This window comes from Vidua chalybeata, chromosome 10 (genome assembly GCF_026979565.1).
Source record: "Vidua chalybeata isolate OUT-0048 chromosome 10, bVidCha1 merged haplotype, whole genome shotgun sequence".
Lineage (NCBI taxonomy): Eukaryota > Metazoa > Chordata > Aves > Passeriformes > Viduidae > Vidua > Vidua chalybeata.
Window position 1 is genome coordinate 9,964,038 of NC_071539.1, and position 15,185 is coordinate 9,979,222.

At 57.9% G+C, this 15,185-nt stretch overlaps 1 protein-coding gene across 1 annotated transcript; it reads right to left on the bottom strand.

The window, feature by feature from the left end:
• Positions 1-295: 295 nt before the first annotated feature.
• On the bottom strand, positions 296-12,988 carry MUC4 (mucin 4, cell surface associated). The gene is made up of 27 exons (XM_053951973.1): positions 10,581-12,988; positions 10,126-10,265; positions 9,771-9,935; positions 9,534-9,689; positions 9,271-9,401; positions 8,950-9,038; positions 8,465-8,641; positions 8,229-8,372; positions 8,012-8,131; positions 7,607-7,809; positions 6,817-6,895; positions 6,401-6,571; positions 6,123-6,224; positions 5,682-5,918; positions 5,162-5,296; positions 4,894-5,072; positions 4,608-4,767; positions 4,430-4,528; positions 3,673-3,855; positions 3,507-3,580; positions 3,122-3,186; positions 2,648-2,847; positions 2,270-2,438; positions 2,012-2,185; positions 1,140-1,177; positions 959-1,056; positions 296-747 (listed from the first exon to the last, which is right to left on the bottom strand). Exons 1-27 carry the CDS (start codon positions 12,937-12,939, stop codon positions 691-693), a joined length of 5,904 nt encoding a protein of 1,967 aa, XP_053807948.1. The 5' UTR covers positions 12,940-12,988; the 3' UTR covers positions 296-690.
• Positions 12,989-15,185: the final 2,197 nt, after the last annotated feature.

A 15,185-nucleotide genomic window follows, 5' to 3' on the forward strand; every position in this document is an offset into this window, starting at 1 on the left:
GGGTCTGCTATACCCTCCTTGGATCAGCATCTCCCAATCACCCGGGCTGAAGGGCCGTGGGATGTTTGTGGGGGCCAAAGCCTGACCAGCATGATCTGAGCCACTGTAAGCAATGTCCATGAAAGCAGTGTGAGGAGACTTGCAGGTGTGTAGGGAAAATGAGGGGATGAAGCCACAAAAAAAATTACATCCATTTTCATTTTGGCTCTGTGGATGGGTCCAGCAGAAAGAAGGGACTTGAGGGCTCAATGACAGTGAAGCAGGGCTGGCACAGGAACCCTTGAGGTGCAGACAGTTTAACAGCAAGCCAACATTTTTGGTTTATTCTATTTGGTTCCTAAGGGATTACAATCACTGCATTGCCCCACCTGACCCTGCTCTCAGGGAATCTGCAGGGTCTGGTTATATTGCACTAGCACATACCCCCAGTGCAGACACATTCAAGGATGATCCAGGAGTCTCTGCAGGTCCTCGGGGGAAGGTGAAATCCTCCTGCTTTGGTCACCCAACATAAACACACATTCAAAAAATCACCTCCTCCAGAATCCTCCCAGAACCCAGATGGCAGCTGCCTGTCCCCTGCTTCCATGTGTTGCTGCTGCTGGAGACCTCGAGAGCAAGCATTGGAGCAGGCAGCAGTGTCTGGCTCCTCTGTGAGTCTGGAGGTGCCAGAAAAGGACTGGTGGCAGGTTAGGGCTGCTGGGGGGACTGGCTTGGAGGCATAACATGGGGTCTCTGGATTCTTATCTGTAAAGGAGGAACAGGCCATGCTGTCAGTGAGGCATTGGCTCTGTGCTTTGTGACGGTGGCACGGATCCCAGTGCTGGCCAAAGCATCGGTGGTGCTTCAGGATGAGGCACAGCTCCTGAGCTCCTTTGAGGCACAGGGCCAGGGTTTAGAGCCCAGCCCAAAGTTCCCCACCCCAACACCCCATGGAAACAGTGACCTGAGGACAGACCTGGGCTGAGGGGTCAATGGCCTGAAGCTGCAGTTTCCAATGCCTTTCCAGGGAGTGGGAGATGGTGGGCTCTGCTTGTTCTCCTGCCATCGTTAAAGCTGGAGCAGGGAAGATGAGCAGAGCTTGAGGACTGGGGTGAAGCAGAGCCTTAGTGGGGGGAGTTTTACAGGCAGGTACTCACAGGAGAAGGGCCGTGTCCTCCACAAGGTCTCCTTGGCCCTGAGAGGGGGGAACAGAATAGGAAGAACATGTCAGCAGAGGCTGGGAGAACCCCTGCCTGATGCTGGTGTCTGGGTCAGATGGCAAAGGGGAGCAGTGACTGACTGTAGGGGTGAGATGGGGCTGTAAGAGGAGGGAAAGTCCCAGCTGTGCACAGACAATTTCTTGCCTTGCCACAAATGCAAATGAACAGAGGAACTTCCAGAGATCCCTGGCTCTAGGGCTGGCAGGGAGCTGGGAGCAGGGGCAGGACACAGCTCTGACCAGAGCCAGGGGCTTGGGAGATCCCCTGAGTGTGGATGCCACCGCAGGACCAAGGGCTGGGGATGGGGGGGAAGGAGATGCTGGTTCTTCCATCCCAGCCTTGCACTTTGCCATTGTTCTGTTAACTCCCTGCTCTGCAGAAGAGCAAGGTCCAATTCCTAAACCACTTTTACTTGCTCCAGGCCAGCTCTTTCCAGACCGATGTGAATTCCAGTGGAAATTATCTGTGTGGTATGCAAATTAAAATTAAATAGAAAGCCCATCTGTAACCAAATATTGGGTGGGATGAGGAAGAAATGTAAACACTCCCTAACGTGGGGGAAAAAGGAGAGCTAACATTCAACCCACTGATGCTATTGCACCCCTGAGCAACAGATGTCTGGAAAAGGGGGTAGAAAATATTAAAAGGTCACCCAACCCTTCTCCCAGGCCAGGGTCCCCCTACCCAAACCAGATGAGTTCTACCAGAGGTGGATCTTTCAAATGTGGATTTTTGATCAGTTTTCTCCCTGACACCCAGCCTGCCACATGCCCAGCGCCCACCCCTTGCAGGTCCAGCCCGTGGCTCACCCCTGGTGCCGGCGGCGGTGCTGGCGGCAGAGGTGCAGGGCCAGGCAGGCGATGGCAAACAGGAGGCAGAGCAGAGCCAGGGCTCCCAGCAGGATGCCGAGGAAGGCAGCCAGGCTGATGGCCAGCCACTGACACTGGAGGCCAGCTGGAGAGTAGATGGAGAAGGGCAGGCAGCTGTGGATGGGGAGGGAGGAGCTGTGATGCTGTGGGAGAAGCAGCTGTGTAGGGTGGCCTTGTCCACCCCAGGGCTGCTGCTACCTGCACGTGGGCCCCTCGGGCAGGTGCTGGCATTGGCCACCGTGCTGGCAGTAGCCCATCTTGCAGGGGGAGATGCAGACGAAGCCGATGGTGCCCATGTAGTGGAGCTGGTAGCCTTTGTAGCCGTACAGAGTGCAGGGGAAATAGTCCCTCAGCTCATCCACTGTCACTGGGGAGGAAAAGCACATGGGTTTGGCCTTGCAGCAGCACTCCTTCATACTTCCCCAAGCCTCCCCAAGCTGGATCTATGCCTGGGGTTGGGAGGCTGCCCACCCGCATCCCCCATGGGTGTGAACCAATCTGTGGGGCACACAGGGTAATGGGGACAGGGGGCGTACTCCTCCCCCACTCCCCAGCTCAGTGCCAGGAGTAACTCACGCTTCACCAGGTCAGTGATGTTGTCCCGGTGCAGGCGGTGGAAGAGCAGCCCCGTGCCCGCCTCCCGCCGCCCCCGCCGCCCGTTGAAGGCGCCGGCGATGGCTGCGGGCAGCTCCTCGTTCAGGAAGCGGATGACGGTCCCGCGGCTGTCATAGGCAAACTCGGAAACCACCACGAAGGTGAAGCCATCGCTGTCTGTCCTGCAGGGAAAAGAGAGGGCTGCTGGTGGAGCTGCTGCTGCCTCTCAGAGTGACTGAGCCCCACCATGCCTCAGTATTCCCATTTGGGCTATAGTAAGGAAGGGGTGAGGCAGGAGTGGAAGGTGCCAATAGACTTGTGTCTCCAAGGGTCTACCAGCATCAGGGCTGGAAAAACAGACTGGGGGAAATGCCCTTTGTGCAACAAAGGCCCCACGCTCAGCCCTGCCCCATCTGATCCTTGGAGTGGTCACAGGCTGCTTGACTTCTGACTCACATCTGGGTGATGTTGGTGTTGCTCTGGAAAGCCTTTACCTCCAGGGAGCCCAGGATGGCTGAGACCTACAGCGGAGGGAGCAGGAAGGCATTAGGGGAAGGCAGAATGACACCAGCATGGGGAAAGGTTGAGGAGTGATGTAGGCATTGAGGCCAAGCCTCAAGGGTTGCTCTGGCCTTTGGTTCATTTGCTGGGGATTTGGCACAGAGCCACAGTTGCGGCCATCATCATGCAATTGGTGCTTCCTCCCTCTGGGCTTGTGGATGTGCTGGAGCCCCAGAGATCCCATGGGAGGGCACACAGAGGCATGCCCACCCCCAGCTGCCATGCTGCCCAGTATGCCAGTGTGTCCCCTGCTCTGAGCCCATGCCCTCCAGTGACACACAGTGCTGTTGACTTCCTCAGCAGTGGTGTTTTGCAGTGCCTTGATTCTCATCTGGATGCTTCTCCGAGGGAGACCTGCTGGGGGAAAGACACAGTGGTGGCTCTGGCATCCCAGCACCAGGGTGAGTGGGGTTGGGTTTCACCCCATGTCGGGCACAGGTACCCACCTGAGCTGGGCAATGGCTGAAAATCCCCCCCTGCCACCAGGCAGCGCTGGTCGGTGAAAGCTGGGGGGCAGGTGCAGGTGGGGGCACAAGTGATGGGGTGAAGGTGGCAGCGTCCCCCGTTGCTGCAGTAGCCCTCAGGGCAGGAGTGGTAGCCACAGGCTGAGCCACAGCCTGGCCTCTCACCTGTGGGATGGAGAGCATGGTAGAAGCATGAACCTGGCTGCAGAGCAGAGCCCCAGTCTCTGAGCCATCCTCAGCTGCTCCATAAGGCCTTTCTTCCAAGTTTTGTTTTGTTTTTCTTTTATGAGTTAGAAGTTTTAGTATAAATTCAAGGAAAAGCCCCACTCCCCCTCCTTCCAGCTGGAGCCATTTGCCCTTCTTAAATCCCAGCATTAGAACAAGAGCAAAAGCCATCAACTCAACCCCACCAAAGCAATCTGAAAACAGGGCTTGATTTAGCCCCCAACCTCTGTATGTGCATTTGAACTTTGCTGGGATGAGAATTTTTTTCTCAAGGAGAAAAATTGCATGGGAAAAATTTCTCTTCCCAGCGGATTAGTGAGATTACAGCCTGGGAACACAAGTGGTGGCTGGACTCTGGTCCCTTCTGCTAATGACAGCAAGGGCTTGGGCACAGAGCTTGAGCAGCTCCCCCTTCTCTCCTCTCTGGCCAGCCTGGGTCCTTCAGGAATTCTCTTCCACAGAGCCTGGGGGTGATGAGGATGAGGAGCGTGCCTGCCAGGGACCCCATACTCACCCTGCTCACTGGCCAGGCAGGAGCAGACATAGCTGCCTACAGTGTTGGTGCAGGTGCTGTTCCCCGGGCACTCGGTCCCCTGTGTGCACTCATCGATATCTGCTGAGGCAATGCACCATGGCACCGGGACAAACACCTTGGCTGGGGTCCCCGTGGCCACGGTGTGAGCCCTTGTCACCTGAGCAGTGCTCTCCATCCCCTGTCAGGCCAGCCGGGCAGGGGCCACAGCCACTGAAAGGGTCACATCCCACCCCAGGGAAGCATCCCTGGGAGCAGGGGTCCGGAGGGTCCTGGCAGAAGGCACCTGAGTAGCCGCTCTCGCATCTGCAGGCTGCCAGCTGGGAAGGGGATAGTGACACCGACTTAGGGAACGTGAGGAGGATGGGTGCACAGAGAAGACAGCCAGCACAGGTGGCATGGGGATAGGCACAGTGTGTTGCCAGAGGAGCTTTCTGGTACACTACCTGCAGGGAAGATTCCCTGAGAGTGACAGTGTTGCTGTAGTCACAGTCCTGGCTCCTGCTGCACCCGCAGAGGGTGAAGCGGAGCTGGAGGAGTGCAGAGATGTTGTTGGAGCCAACAGCCTCGAGGTTGATGGTGAATGGGGCTATCCCACGGGGCTCCCATATGAGGGTGCCGTTCTCTGCCGGGAGGAGAGGTGGGAGTTAGAGGTGGCAGAGGAATTCCATCCCATTCCTTCCCATCCCAACTGCTCCATCTCTCCTTCCTTACCAGATATGTTGAGCTCTGGTGAGAGGTGGGGAATGAAGCGTGCACCCGCCCCCAAGGCATGGTACTGCCTTCTGACCTTCTCTGTCCTGAAGGCTGTGATTGATGCATCACCAGTGATGACAGGAGGGAAGGCATCTGAGGAAAGAGCAGTCCAGCACACATGTGGCCTTGTGACTCCTTGGCTCTGACTCCCTCCTGGTGAGGATGGGACCCTGGCAGATGCTGTCATGGCTGCCCACCAACAAGGCCCTTATGTTGCACAGCATGGTGGCATCTCCCAGGTTTGGAGAGAAGCCAGAAATGCAGTTCCAGGAAATGCAATTCCAAAACCTTGATGGCAACTGTCCTGCTGGTGGCATCTCCCAGGAAAGGAGACAAGCCAACTGGGCAGTGCAAATCCAAGACCTTGGTGACTTCTCTTCTGTCTCATATGAAGCAAGAGAGCCCAGGAAAGGAGCAAGGCACTGCCCAGTTACATCCAAGCCATGCCCTCTCAGAGGTGCGGATGTGCTCCACTTACTGAGTGCTGTCTTCCTCTGCTGGAAGTCAGCTGCAAGGCTCTGGGTGGCCAGGCCCAGGGCCAAGTTCCCTGTGCTCAGTGAATCATAGATGCACTCCTTGCTGCCGTGACACTGCAAGGCTGCCAGCTCGTACTGACTTTCATTCTCCTGCCGCAGCCGAGACAAGAAGAAGGGTGTGAAGTTCAGTGCTGGTGAGTCCAGAGGCTGAGTGAACAGGCTGTGCTCCCTGACAGCCCCTGCAAGAGAGCATGCCATGGGTACAGGCCATTTTAAGATTTGTTGTATTTTAGGGTTCCTTTTCACGGAGCAATGAGGACACCAAACACCTTCCCTTGGCCATGCTTTTGCTCAAGCAAATGTTTAAATATCTCAAACCAAAGCATGGCCAGAAGGTGCAGGAAGGAGAGGATCATCAAGAGGGATCCTAAGCCTGGACTTACAGGTCATCCCATAGCTGTAGATCTCCTCCTCACTGCTGTTCACAGGGATGCTGGTACCATTTGGCATCTGGAAGTCATCTGCAGGGTCATGGTCCCACACACCTGGTGGAGCATCACCAGAGTGCTGGAATCCCCCATGCCAGGGTTCAACCTCCTCTCTGGTGCTGGCCAGTGTTTAGTTTATACCCTGTCCTCACAAGCACAATTCCCCAGTTTTCTACTCTAGAGTGGGAAAAGAATTTGCACCCCGGCTCTGCGGCAGTGCCAGAAGCCCTCACCCAGGAGGCCCCTGGTGCTGTTGCAGTACCAGACGGGCAGGCTGCAGACCACGCTGAGGATCCCAGAGGTGGCCGAGACAGAGACAGCGATGGTCCCATCGAAGACGGCCGTGACAGAGGAGGCGTTGACTAGCAGGACACCAGGGCTGTAGTAGACCTCGTCACCCAGGTCTGCAAGAGAAGGAGAGCACAGAGGGAGAGTCCATGCAAGGCTGGGACCTGAAATGACAACCATGAATTCCTGGAGGGGAGTGCTCCCCATCCACCCCACCCAGATCAGAGACAGGTGCAGGTGAGAGATATTTAATGGATCTCAGGATGGCTGCCCTCGCACTGGGCAGGGCTGGTCCCAGGGGATGGGAACATGTCTGGTCCCCTCCACATACATTTAGCATTTAACAGCAGATCCTGCTCACCTTGGGAATAGGAAAACTGGATGTTTTTGTTGTTCAGGAGGACTTTGATGTCATCCTGGCTCCCCAAGGTCCACTCAACCTGAAAATCATGGTGGATGTCCCCATCAGTCCCACTGCTTGTCCATTCCTGCTGTCCCTCCATGCTGGGATCAATTATTAACTGTGTCCTCCTCCAGCCCAGGAAGAGAAGCTCAGCCCTGGGGCCTGTGTTGGTGTGTTCTTCACCCCAGCAGACACACAATACAGCAGCTTTGATGTTTGCACAGAAGAGGACAGAGAGCTGCCTGTCACTGCTGGCAAGGGACATGCCCAGGCCACCACCACTGCTCAGCTGATCTTGACAGCATGGAGAGCTGTGCTGGGGGGCTCCCAACTCTGAGCCCCCTCCTCATGCTATTCAGTGCCTGTTCCTGGTGACACCAGGACATTCTGCTTAATGAGGCTAAATGGGTGTGGGGAGCAATTCTGCAAAGTCAGGAAGAGCAGTCACTTGTGCTAAAGTGTCAGGACAAAGAATGTGCAATGAAAAAGGTGAAGCAGAGCATGTTCCTCCAGAGTCTCCAGCTCTTGCTGGCCTGCTTGGAGGAGGCATTAGATCTGTGTCTGGTGAATATTAGTCCATTTCCCCACTAATAGTACTTTGTTGGAGTAGCGGGAGGTGGCAGGAAAAGGACAGGGGATGCCTCTCGGGTCCCACCCACTTGTAGGTGATGCAGAGGTGATGCCCAACTTGCCAGAGAGGTCTTTCCCATTAGAGGCTCAAACTCATACCCAGGGGACTCCTACTCACTGTTGTGGTGGTGGTGGAGATGTATTGGGCAGCAAAGGCCACAAAGTTGGTAGCCTGGGCCATGCCAGTCTGTACTGTGCGCCCATGCAAAACGAAGCTGGTCTGGGCATCACTGGCCAGCAGCAGGACAAAGTCCCCGAGCCCATTGAAGGTGTAGGTGAGTCCATCCAGGGTGGTGATGTGAGGGTCACCAAAGGCACCAGCTGGGGTCCAAAGGAGATGGAGATGTTTTGGGCAAAGGAAGAAGAGCAAATGCTGGTGTCATTTCAGGGAGGAGAGCAGCCTCAGAGCTGCTCAGTGGTGGCTCAGCAGTCCACACTGGCAAATTGCAGGGTGTGGCTAAAGCATGGAGTCCATGCACAGCTCAGTGTCCTGGCACAGCAGAGGCAGAGCCTGGGGACTCACCGGGGGTGGGTGGCACATATCCTTCACAGCCAACCCTTGGTCTCTTCTCAGCAAACTTGGCACAGAACAGGGGCTTCTCCACACGCCGGCAGCACCAGTCGAACGCTTCCAGCTCCCTGTCTGTGGAGAAACGTGGTGGGGTGTGTCAGGGCCCTTGCTCTGCCCGTGCTTGATGCTTGGGGTGTTTTAGGGTGAGGGAATGCCACTTCCCACTTACCAGTGGCAGCGTGGAAGGGGAGGCTCCATGCTCTCTCCTGCCAGCCTTCGAGCAAGCTCCCACCTTGGTACAGACATCGTACCCCAGCTCCAGCTGGGCTGGGGGACGCAGTGCGCAGCATCCTCACGGAGGTGTCTGCTGGGCCTGAAATGGTGGGGGGGATCACGGCCGCCCCCAGAGCATGAGGGGACCATCCCCCCACCCTGCAGCTGGTCCTGAGGGGCTGTCCTTGGCACCTCTGCTCCAGTGGTAGCGGGGATCCAGCTCTGCCTGGGGCCGGGAGCAGGGGCATGGTGGCAGCTGGCTGTTCCAGGTGGCCGGTGCTGGCTCTGTGTCCAGCCACGCCAGGCACTGCAGCCTGTAATTCACCCGGGAGCGACTGTCCAGTCTGTAAATCCACAGCCCACGCACATCTGGGGGAGCAACCAGAGGACAGCACTGCTCAGCCAGGGTCTCGCCTTGTGCTGAGGGATCCCGTGGGACAGCTGTCCCTGGCCACTGACCTCACACGAGGTCTCCAGGCTCCCTCTAGAGCCAGCGGGGCTGTGGCAAGCCACAGGAGGATATGGGACGCCCACAGTCTGCTCTTGGTGGCCAGCTCATGCCCAGTGGCTTCGCTAGCCCATCACCTCCCAGGGCTGGGTGCTGGTGACATGCTCCTGGCACAGAGCACACAGCTCCTTCCATCCCCACCTGCCCCAAGGACCCCCCAGTGCCATACCGGAGCCGGTGCTGCTGTGCTGGTCTGGTCGGTACTTGACAGCTGGTGGCTTCTGAGTCAGCTCGTTGTTTTGGGCATAGCCATTGCCGCTGCGTGGAGAGAGGAGGTTTGAGGTCATCCTTCCAAAACAACCCTCCTCCTCCCCTCATAGAGCGGCTGGGGTGGGAACTGCTGCTGTTTGCAAGAGAAAGGGTTTAAATGGGGCACGATTGCTCTACGAGAGGGAGCAGGGCTCTCCTGGGGGTAATGCCTCCAACAGTCTCAACAAAGTGCTGGAACAAATCTCTGCTGTCCCAAAACCCAGTGACACGCGTGCAGCACCTGGAGAAGCCGATCAGCACGTTGGCTGCAGCCAGCCTGGTGTAGTCCCAGCGCATCCCACCGTCCTGGTAGAGCAGCAGGGCGAAGGAGCGGTTCCCATCCGTGGTGAGCACTGCCTGGTAGGTGCTCGTCTGGAGAAATGCAAGGCACCCCCTCAGCGCTCCCAAAGCCTCCCCCGCTCTCCCTGCAGAGCAGACTGAGGCAGCGGGGCTTTGAACAGCCATCAACAGTCATTTCTGTCACCTGGGTCCCACACCGCTCACCTGAGTGTCATCCCTCCGGGATGGGTATGCTGGAGCTTTCTCCCACGTCACCTTCAGGGTCCATTTTGCTACATAGGGGATTTTTAGGTATTTCTCAATCTTTGCTTCCACATCTAGGACAACGGGGTCTTGGGTAGAGCTGAGTGTAGAGTACTCCTGCCAGATGGCAAGAGAGAGAATTAAATGAGTGAACTGGGAACTGGATCCTCCCAGGAGAACGCCTGTGGTGGCCCTCACCTGGTACCAAGTAGTGCCAACACCTTTGGAAAAGTCTGCATCATCCCAAAAGGCAGCCACCATTGGCAAGCTCTCCCAGGCAGTGAAGCCCCGGGGAGGGGGGTTGGGGTTGGATGGGACATAGTTGTCCGTGGGTGGAAAAATGATCTGTCCGTTATCTGTAAACTAACCAGAAGAACTTGTTATTTGCTGACTGGGATAGCTTTTAGCCTCCATGGGTGAGCAGAAACCAAGCATTTTAAATGTAAAAAAAGAGATATTCAGATGAAATTTGGTTTCTGCTCCATTTCAATGTTTGGGTTTTTTTACCAAAAAGGCAGCACATCCATTATGTTCTCATCAAAGGGGCACTTACATAGAGAGCATCTCGCAGTGACTTCCCAATGGGAAATCCAATTTCTGGCTTGAACAGGGGTGAGTTAAAATCCACCATCCTCTGGACATACTCTTGGTCCCCTCCTTCCACACCAAAGGGGTAGAGTGAAGTTGCTGGCTCTGCCATAGTCAGGAGATCAATGAAAGGGGTGTGAAATTATTAAAGTCTGCTTTATCCATCCTGCAGCCAGGACAAACTCACCTGTTTGCTGCCAGGATGCTGTGCCTGTGCTCTGATGGATTGTAACCCAATTTTCAACCCACTTTTGGGATGCCCTGAAATGTCCTATTTTGCCTTTTCCCATTAATCTGGCAGCCCAATGTGCAATGCAGATGAGATACCCTGGACCAGGCTGTACCCTCATCCATCCAATGCTTGACTGGCTGAAAACTCCTTTCCTACTCTTGTCTTTGGGAAAAAGAAAATCTACTTACTGATAAGCTCATGGGTGGGCTGGGGCTCAGGTGCAGGAGTTCTGTGCCCAGTGGTGGTGTGGGCAGATGTACTCAGCTCGGTGGATGGTCCTCTCTGTGTCCCAAAGGCATGAAACAGGGTGGTGGCTGGTGGTGTCACTGGTGCCGTGGTGTCTGGGGCTGGGAGACTTCCCACTTCCTCGGCTGGGCTCACTGGGGCTGTGGATGAAATAGCCATGGTGCCTCCTGCAGTGGTGGCAGTGGTGCTGTCTGCAGTGGTGGCAGTGATGTTCCCTGCAGTGGTGGCAGTGCTGGCAGTGATGTTCCTTGCACTGGTGGCAGTGGTGGCAGTGATGTTCCTTGCACTGGTGGCAGTGGTGGCAGTGATGTTCCCTGTAGTGGTGGCAGTGGTAGTGGTGGCAGTGATGTTCCCTGCACTGGTGGCAGTGGTGGCAGTGATGTTCCTTGCACTGGTGGCAGTGGTGGCAGTGATGTTCCCTGCAGTGGTGGCAGTGGTGCTGCCTGTGGTGCTGGCCATGGTGTTCCCTGCAGTGGTGGCAGTGGTGCTGCCTGTGCTGATGGCTGTTTTCTCCTTCCAGGCAGGTGTCCCTGGAGGTGTCTGGAAGGCAGGAGGTGACGTGCTCGCTGCTTGTCCCATGTCGTGGTAGCCGATGGATGTAGGAGAAGTGGTGCCTGCTGCTGACTCGGTGGGAGCCTGCCCAGCTGCTGCCACCACAGTTGCACCAACACCAAGCAGGGACAAGGGGGCTGTTGTGGCCTCCTCTGTTGGGCTGTGCAGGCTGGGGAGGGGAGAACCAGACACTGCAACAGCAATGCTGGGACCAAGGACCCAGGGCCCAAGAGTTGTCTCCACCAAGGGGATACGTGCTGCTGGGGATGGGACAGGCTGCCCACCTCTGCTTGTCTCGCTGTGTGTTACAGCAAGGGATGGGGCACTGCTGGTGCTGGTGGCCCGTGCTGTGGCAGGTGGTATGGCTGTGGTGACCCTGGTCACAAAGGTCTCCCAGCCTCTTGAGGTGGTTGGCAGGTTAGCGTTGCTGGGGAATGTGCTGGTGGATGGTGTGGTGGCCGGCATGGTGGCCAGGTTTGTGCCACTGGCGTTGGAATCAGGGACATGGGTGCTGCTGGTGCTGGCTGAGAGTGCTGCACCCTTGGTGCTGCTCTCAGAGCTGGTGGTGTCCACATGGGCAGTGGTGCCTGTGGCACCTGTCCAGGATGCTGCTGTAACCTTCCGCACACTTGTGTGGCCAACAGCCAGCGAGGTGATCCCAGCAGTGGGCTTGTCCTCAGTGGCAGGTGGCTCTGGTGATGGCTTGGCAGTGACAATTGCGTGGCTGGGAGCTGGCCCTGCTGCACTGGCACCTGGGTTCTCCTCTGTGCTCACCTCCAGAAACCCCATCCCCATTGCTTGCCCTGTGGCGCTGCCATTGGGCTGGGGGTCGCCCAAAGCCCCCATTGCTTGCACTGGGGCAGCCAGGGACAGTGGGGATGTGACTGCTGCCATCTCTTGGGGGATGCTGGATGGGGACACCTCCAGAGCCATCCCTACATTGGCTCTGCCTTCCAGGAGAGGGGGGACGTCTGCTTGTGGTGCCATGGGGACAGTGACTGCTCTGGGTCCCCCAGAGGTATCTGATACAGCTCTGCCAGTGCCTGGTGCAGTGTTGGGTGTTGGCATCTCTGTCCCTGGAGCTTCCACAATTTGGGGCCCAGCCCAGAGCACTGGGGTTAGTGCAGATCTGGGTGTGACACCAATTCCTGGGGTTGTTAAGCCTGCTGTGGGACCTGGCTGGCTGTCGCTGGGGTGTGTATCAGGCAGAGGCAGGGTGGCTTCGGTGTCCCCCAGCATTGTGGTGGCTCTGCCACTGGCCAGTGATGCTGATCCCATCCCTGCTTCACTAATTGAAGTGTTGCTAACAAAGGAGGATTGATGGGTAGCTGGCACAGTTCCGATGCCAAACGCAGCAATGGAAGGTAGTGGTGCAGCAGCAGCAGCTTGAGGGGCCCTGTCTGGCTTTGCTCCACTGGTGCCCGTGAAGAACAAATGCATGGCCATGCTGGGAGTGGCTGAAGGAGATCTGCCTGCAGCTGCCTCTGCTGTGGTGGTCCCAAGGCCTGTTGAGAGAGTCTGAGGGAGCAGAGAGCCCATGGAGCGTGGAGAGGGCCTTGGAGAGGGACCATCAGGGTCATTGAGAGCTGCATGGGGGGACAGACTCACGCTGAGCCCCTCTGGTGTGTCCTTGGTCTCTGGGATGGCAGTGCCTGCTGTGGCTTTGGTACTGGCCTCATTCCTGATGGACACCAGCTCAGCAGTGGTGCTTCCCAGAGGTGGGATGTGCTCTCCAGCTACGACATCCATCACTGTAGCCAGTGTGCCCGCAGCTTGTGTGGTGGCCTGCGGTTGGTTGACAGCGTTGTCCGTGGGCAGCCCATGTCCAGCAGTGCCCAGGGCTGCGCTCTGGCTGGGGGGAAGCGTCTCCCCTGTGCTCAGCACAGCCTCATCAGGAAGCTGGGGCAAAAGGGCTGGAGGCAGCTGAGTGGGAGTCCCAGGAGGGTCCTGTGAGGCATTGTGGTCAGCGTTGGGTAAGGTACATGTCCCTGGCTCTGCAGCCTTGCTGGTGCCAATGGTGGTAGAAGAAAAGGCTCCCTCTGTGGCTGTGCTGGGGGGACTGGCTGTGGCCGCTGTCATCTTCACGGGGCTGGCCCTGTCCTGAGAGATGCTGGCAGCTGTGGCCAAAGGTGAGGTGGCCTCATCCAGCCCCTGTATGACCTCCTGGGACAGGAACATGGCAGTACTATGTGGCTCAACAGAGGATGGTGTGGATGTGCTGTGCTCATCCTGGGGGAGCAATGGCTCTGTGGTCCATGCTGGCACTGGCATCTGCTCCATGGTGACAGCACCCAGGGCAAGACCCACTGTGTGCCCCGTTGGCTTGAAGGACAGAGGCTGCATGTGCCAAGTGGTGGTGGGAGCTGGAGAGATGCTGGTTGGGTGGCTGGCAGCACCTGCAGAGGAGAGCCCAGCCCCTGACCCTGCCTGGGGGCTGCCTTGCATTGCTGAACCCCCAGGGAGAGCTGCCGGGCTGGGAGGCCCTTCCTGCTCACCACTACTTCCAGCTGGCACTCTCTCTGTTGCCCGTGGCACCAGGATGCCTGTGGAGCGAGACAAGGCAGCTCCAGCTGGATCAGCCCCACCGCGGCCCCAGCAGGCAGGAACCTGCCCGCGGCCAGCTGCCTGCCGGCCTTACCTGAGCTCTGGCTGCCCGCGGGGGCGGTGGTCGGGCCGGCGGGAGAGGGGAGCTCCTGGCACATGGCCAGGTCTGAAGGCAGCTCGGTGCTGGTGCTGTCGGCCACATGGGAGATGCTGCCCGACTCGGATGAGTCCAGCATGGGGACAAGGGGTTGCCCCTTCATCTCCCCGGCTGGTGCACAAGGCGGGTGAGGGCAGGATGAGGAAAAAAACAACCCGAAGTCGCCATCACCCCCACCCCTCCTCCCTTCTGCGGGAGGACCAACACCAAGAACAGGACAGGCACCTTCCCCCAGGGTGAATCTCTCCATTTGATCCACAATTCCTGCCACCTTTCCCTGCTGCAGCTGGGGACCGTGACAAAGCTTTGGCACCCGCGGACAGAGACGGGGCAAACCCCAGCCGGGCACTCGGGCTCGACCTTGCAGCGTTGTAGCCGCCGGAGGGTTGATTGCAGCCCATCACCCACATGGTATCAGCCCCCTGGTCAGCCCGGCAGCAGTGCGAGGGACGCTGGCACTTACCTGGCAGCACCCAGAACCCCCACAGCACCCAGCTCCAGAGCGGCCACGGGCCCCGGCACCCCATAGTGCTTCTTCGGTGTCAGGGCGGAAGGCGACAGGGCTGCAACTCTCACTCGCTCAAGGGAGTGTGCAACGGGTGACTCCACCGGTGAGCACTCCTCCAGGTGGGGGGGACAGGGACACCACGTGCCCTGCCTGGGGCACTGACGTCTCTGTGTCCTCGCAGCCTGCGCTGAGGTGGCAGCGTCCCAGTTCTGGGGACCCACTCATGCTGGGGGCCACACCCATTTTGCCATGGGAAGCTTTAAGGTCCTTCCCAGGCCGACCCCACTGTTGACAGCCCACGGCTGGGGTCCCCAACCCCTGGGGAGCCACCCCGGGGGGTTCAAAGTCATTTGGCCTAAAGGCACTGGGAGGGCAGGTGGGGACAGGGGTCCCAAACATCTCTGGGAAAGGTGGGTCAGTCCTGGGCTCTGCACCCCCATCCACCCTCCTGGTTGCTGTCAGGTCTCTCCACACTTGGCTGCGTGGCCGATAACCCCTGGCAGGGGTTGGCTTGTCACCAAGGAGGAAGTAGGAAGGAGCAGGCTACTGCTGGTGCCTTGGGGTCCCACGTATTGACCCTGCCCTGTCCCCCCTTCGGCACTGCCGGTCCCGAGCGTTATCTGCACATCGCGGCAAACGCCCACACAAACACGGATGGAGGGGGTGGGTTGTACCCGCATCGGCGGCGGGGCCAGGCATTGCCCTGGGTTGCAGGTCACCTTCCAGCAGCGACAGAGGCCGGATGGACTCTGCTGCATGAACGGATCCAGTGAGGCCACTGCAGCA

Excerpts from the sequence above, each read along its gene's own strand:
- MUC4 (XM_053951973.1), bottom strand. The coding sequence starts at position 12,939 with ATGGATGTCGTAGCTGGAGAGCACATCCCACCTCTGGGAAGCACCACT. Across the intron at positions 8,132-8,228 it reads CCCCTTCCACGCTGCCACTG|ACAGGGAGCTGGAAGCGTTC; the intron begins GTAAGTGGGAAG and ends GTTTCTCCACAG. Across the intron at positions 5,297-5,681 it reads GCAGAGGAAGACAGCACTCA|ATGCCTTCCCTCCTGTCATC; the intron begins GTAAGTGGAGCA and ends CTCTTTCCTCAG.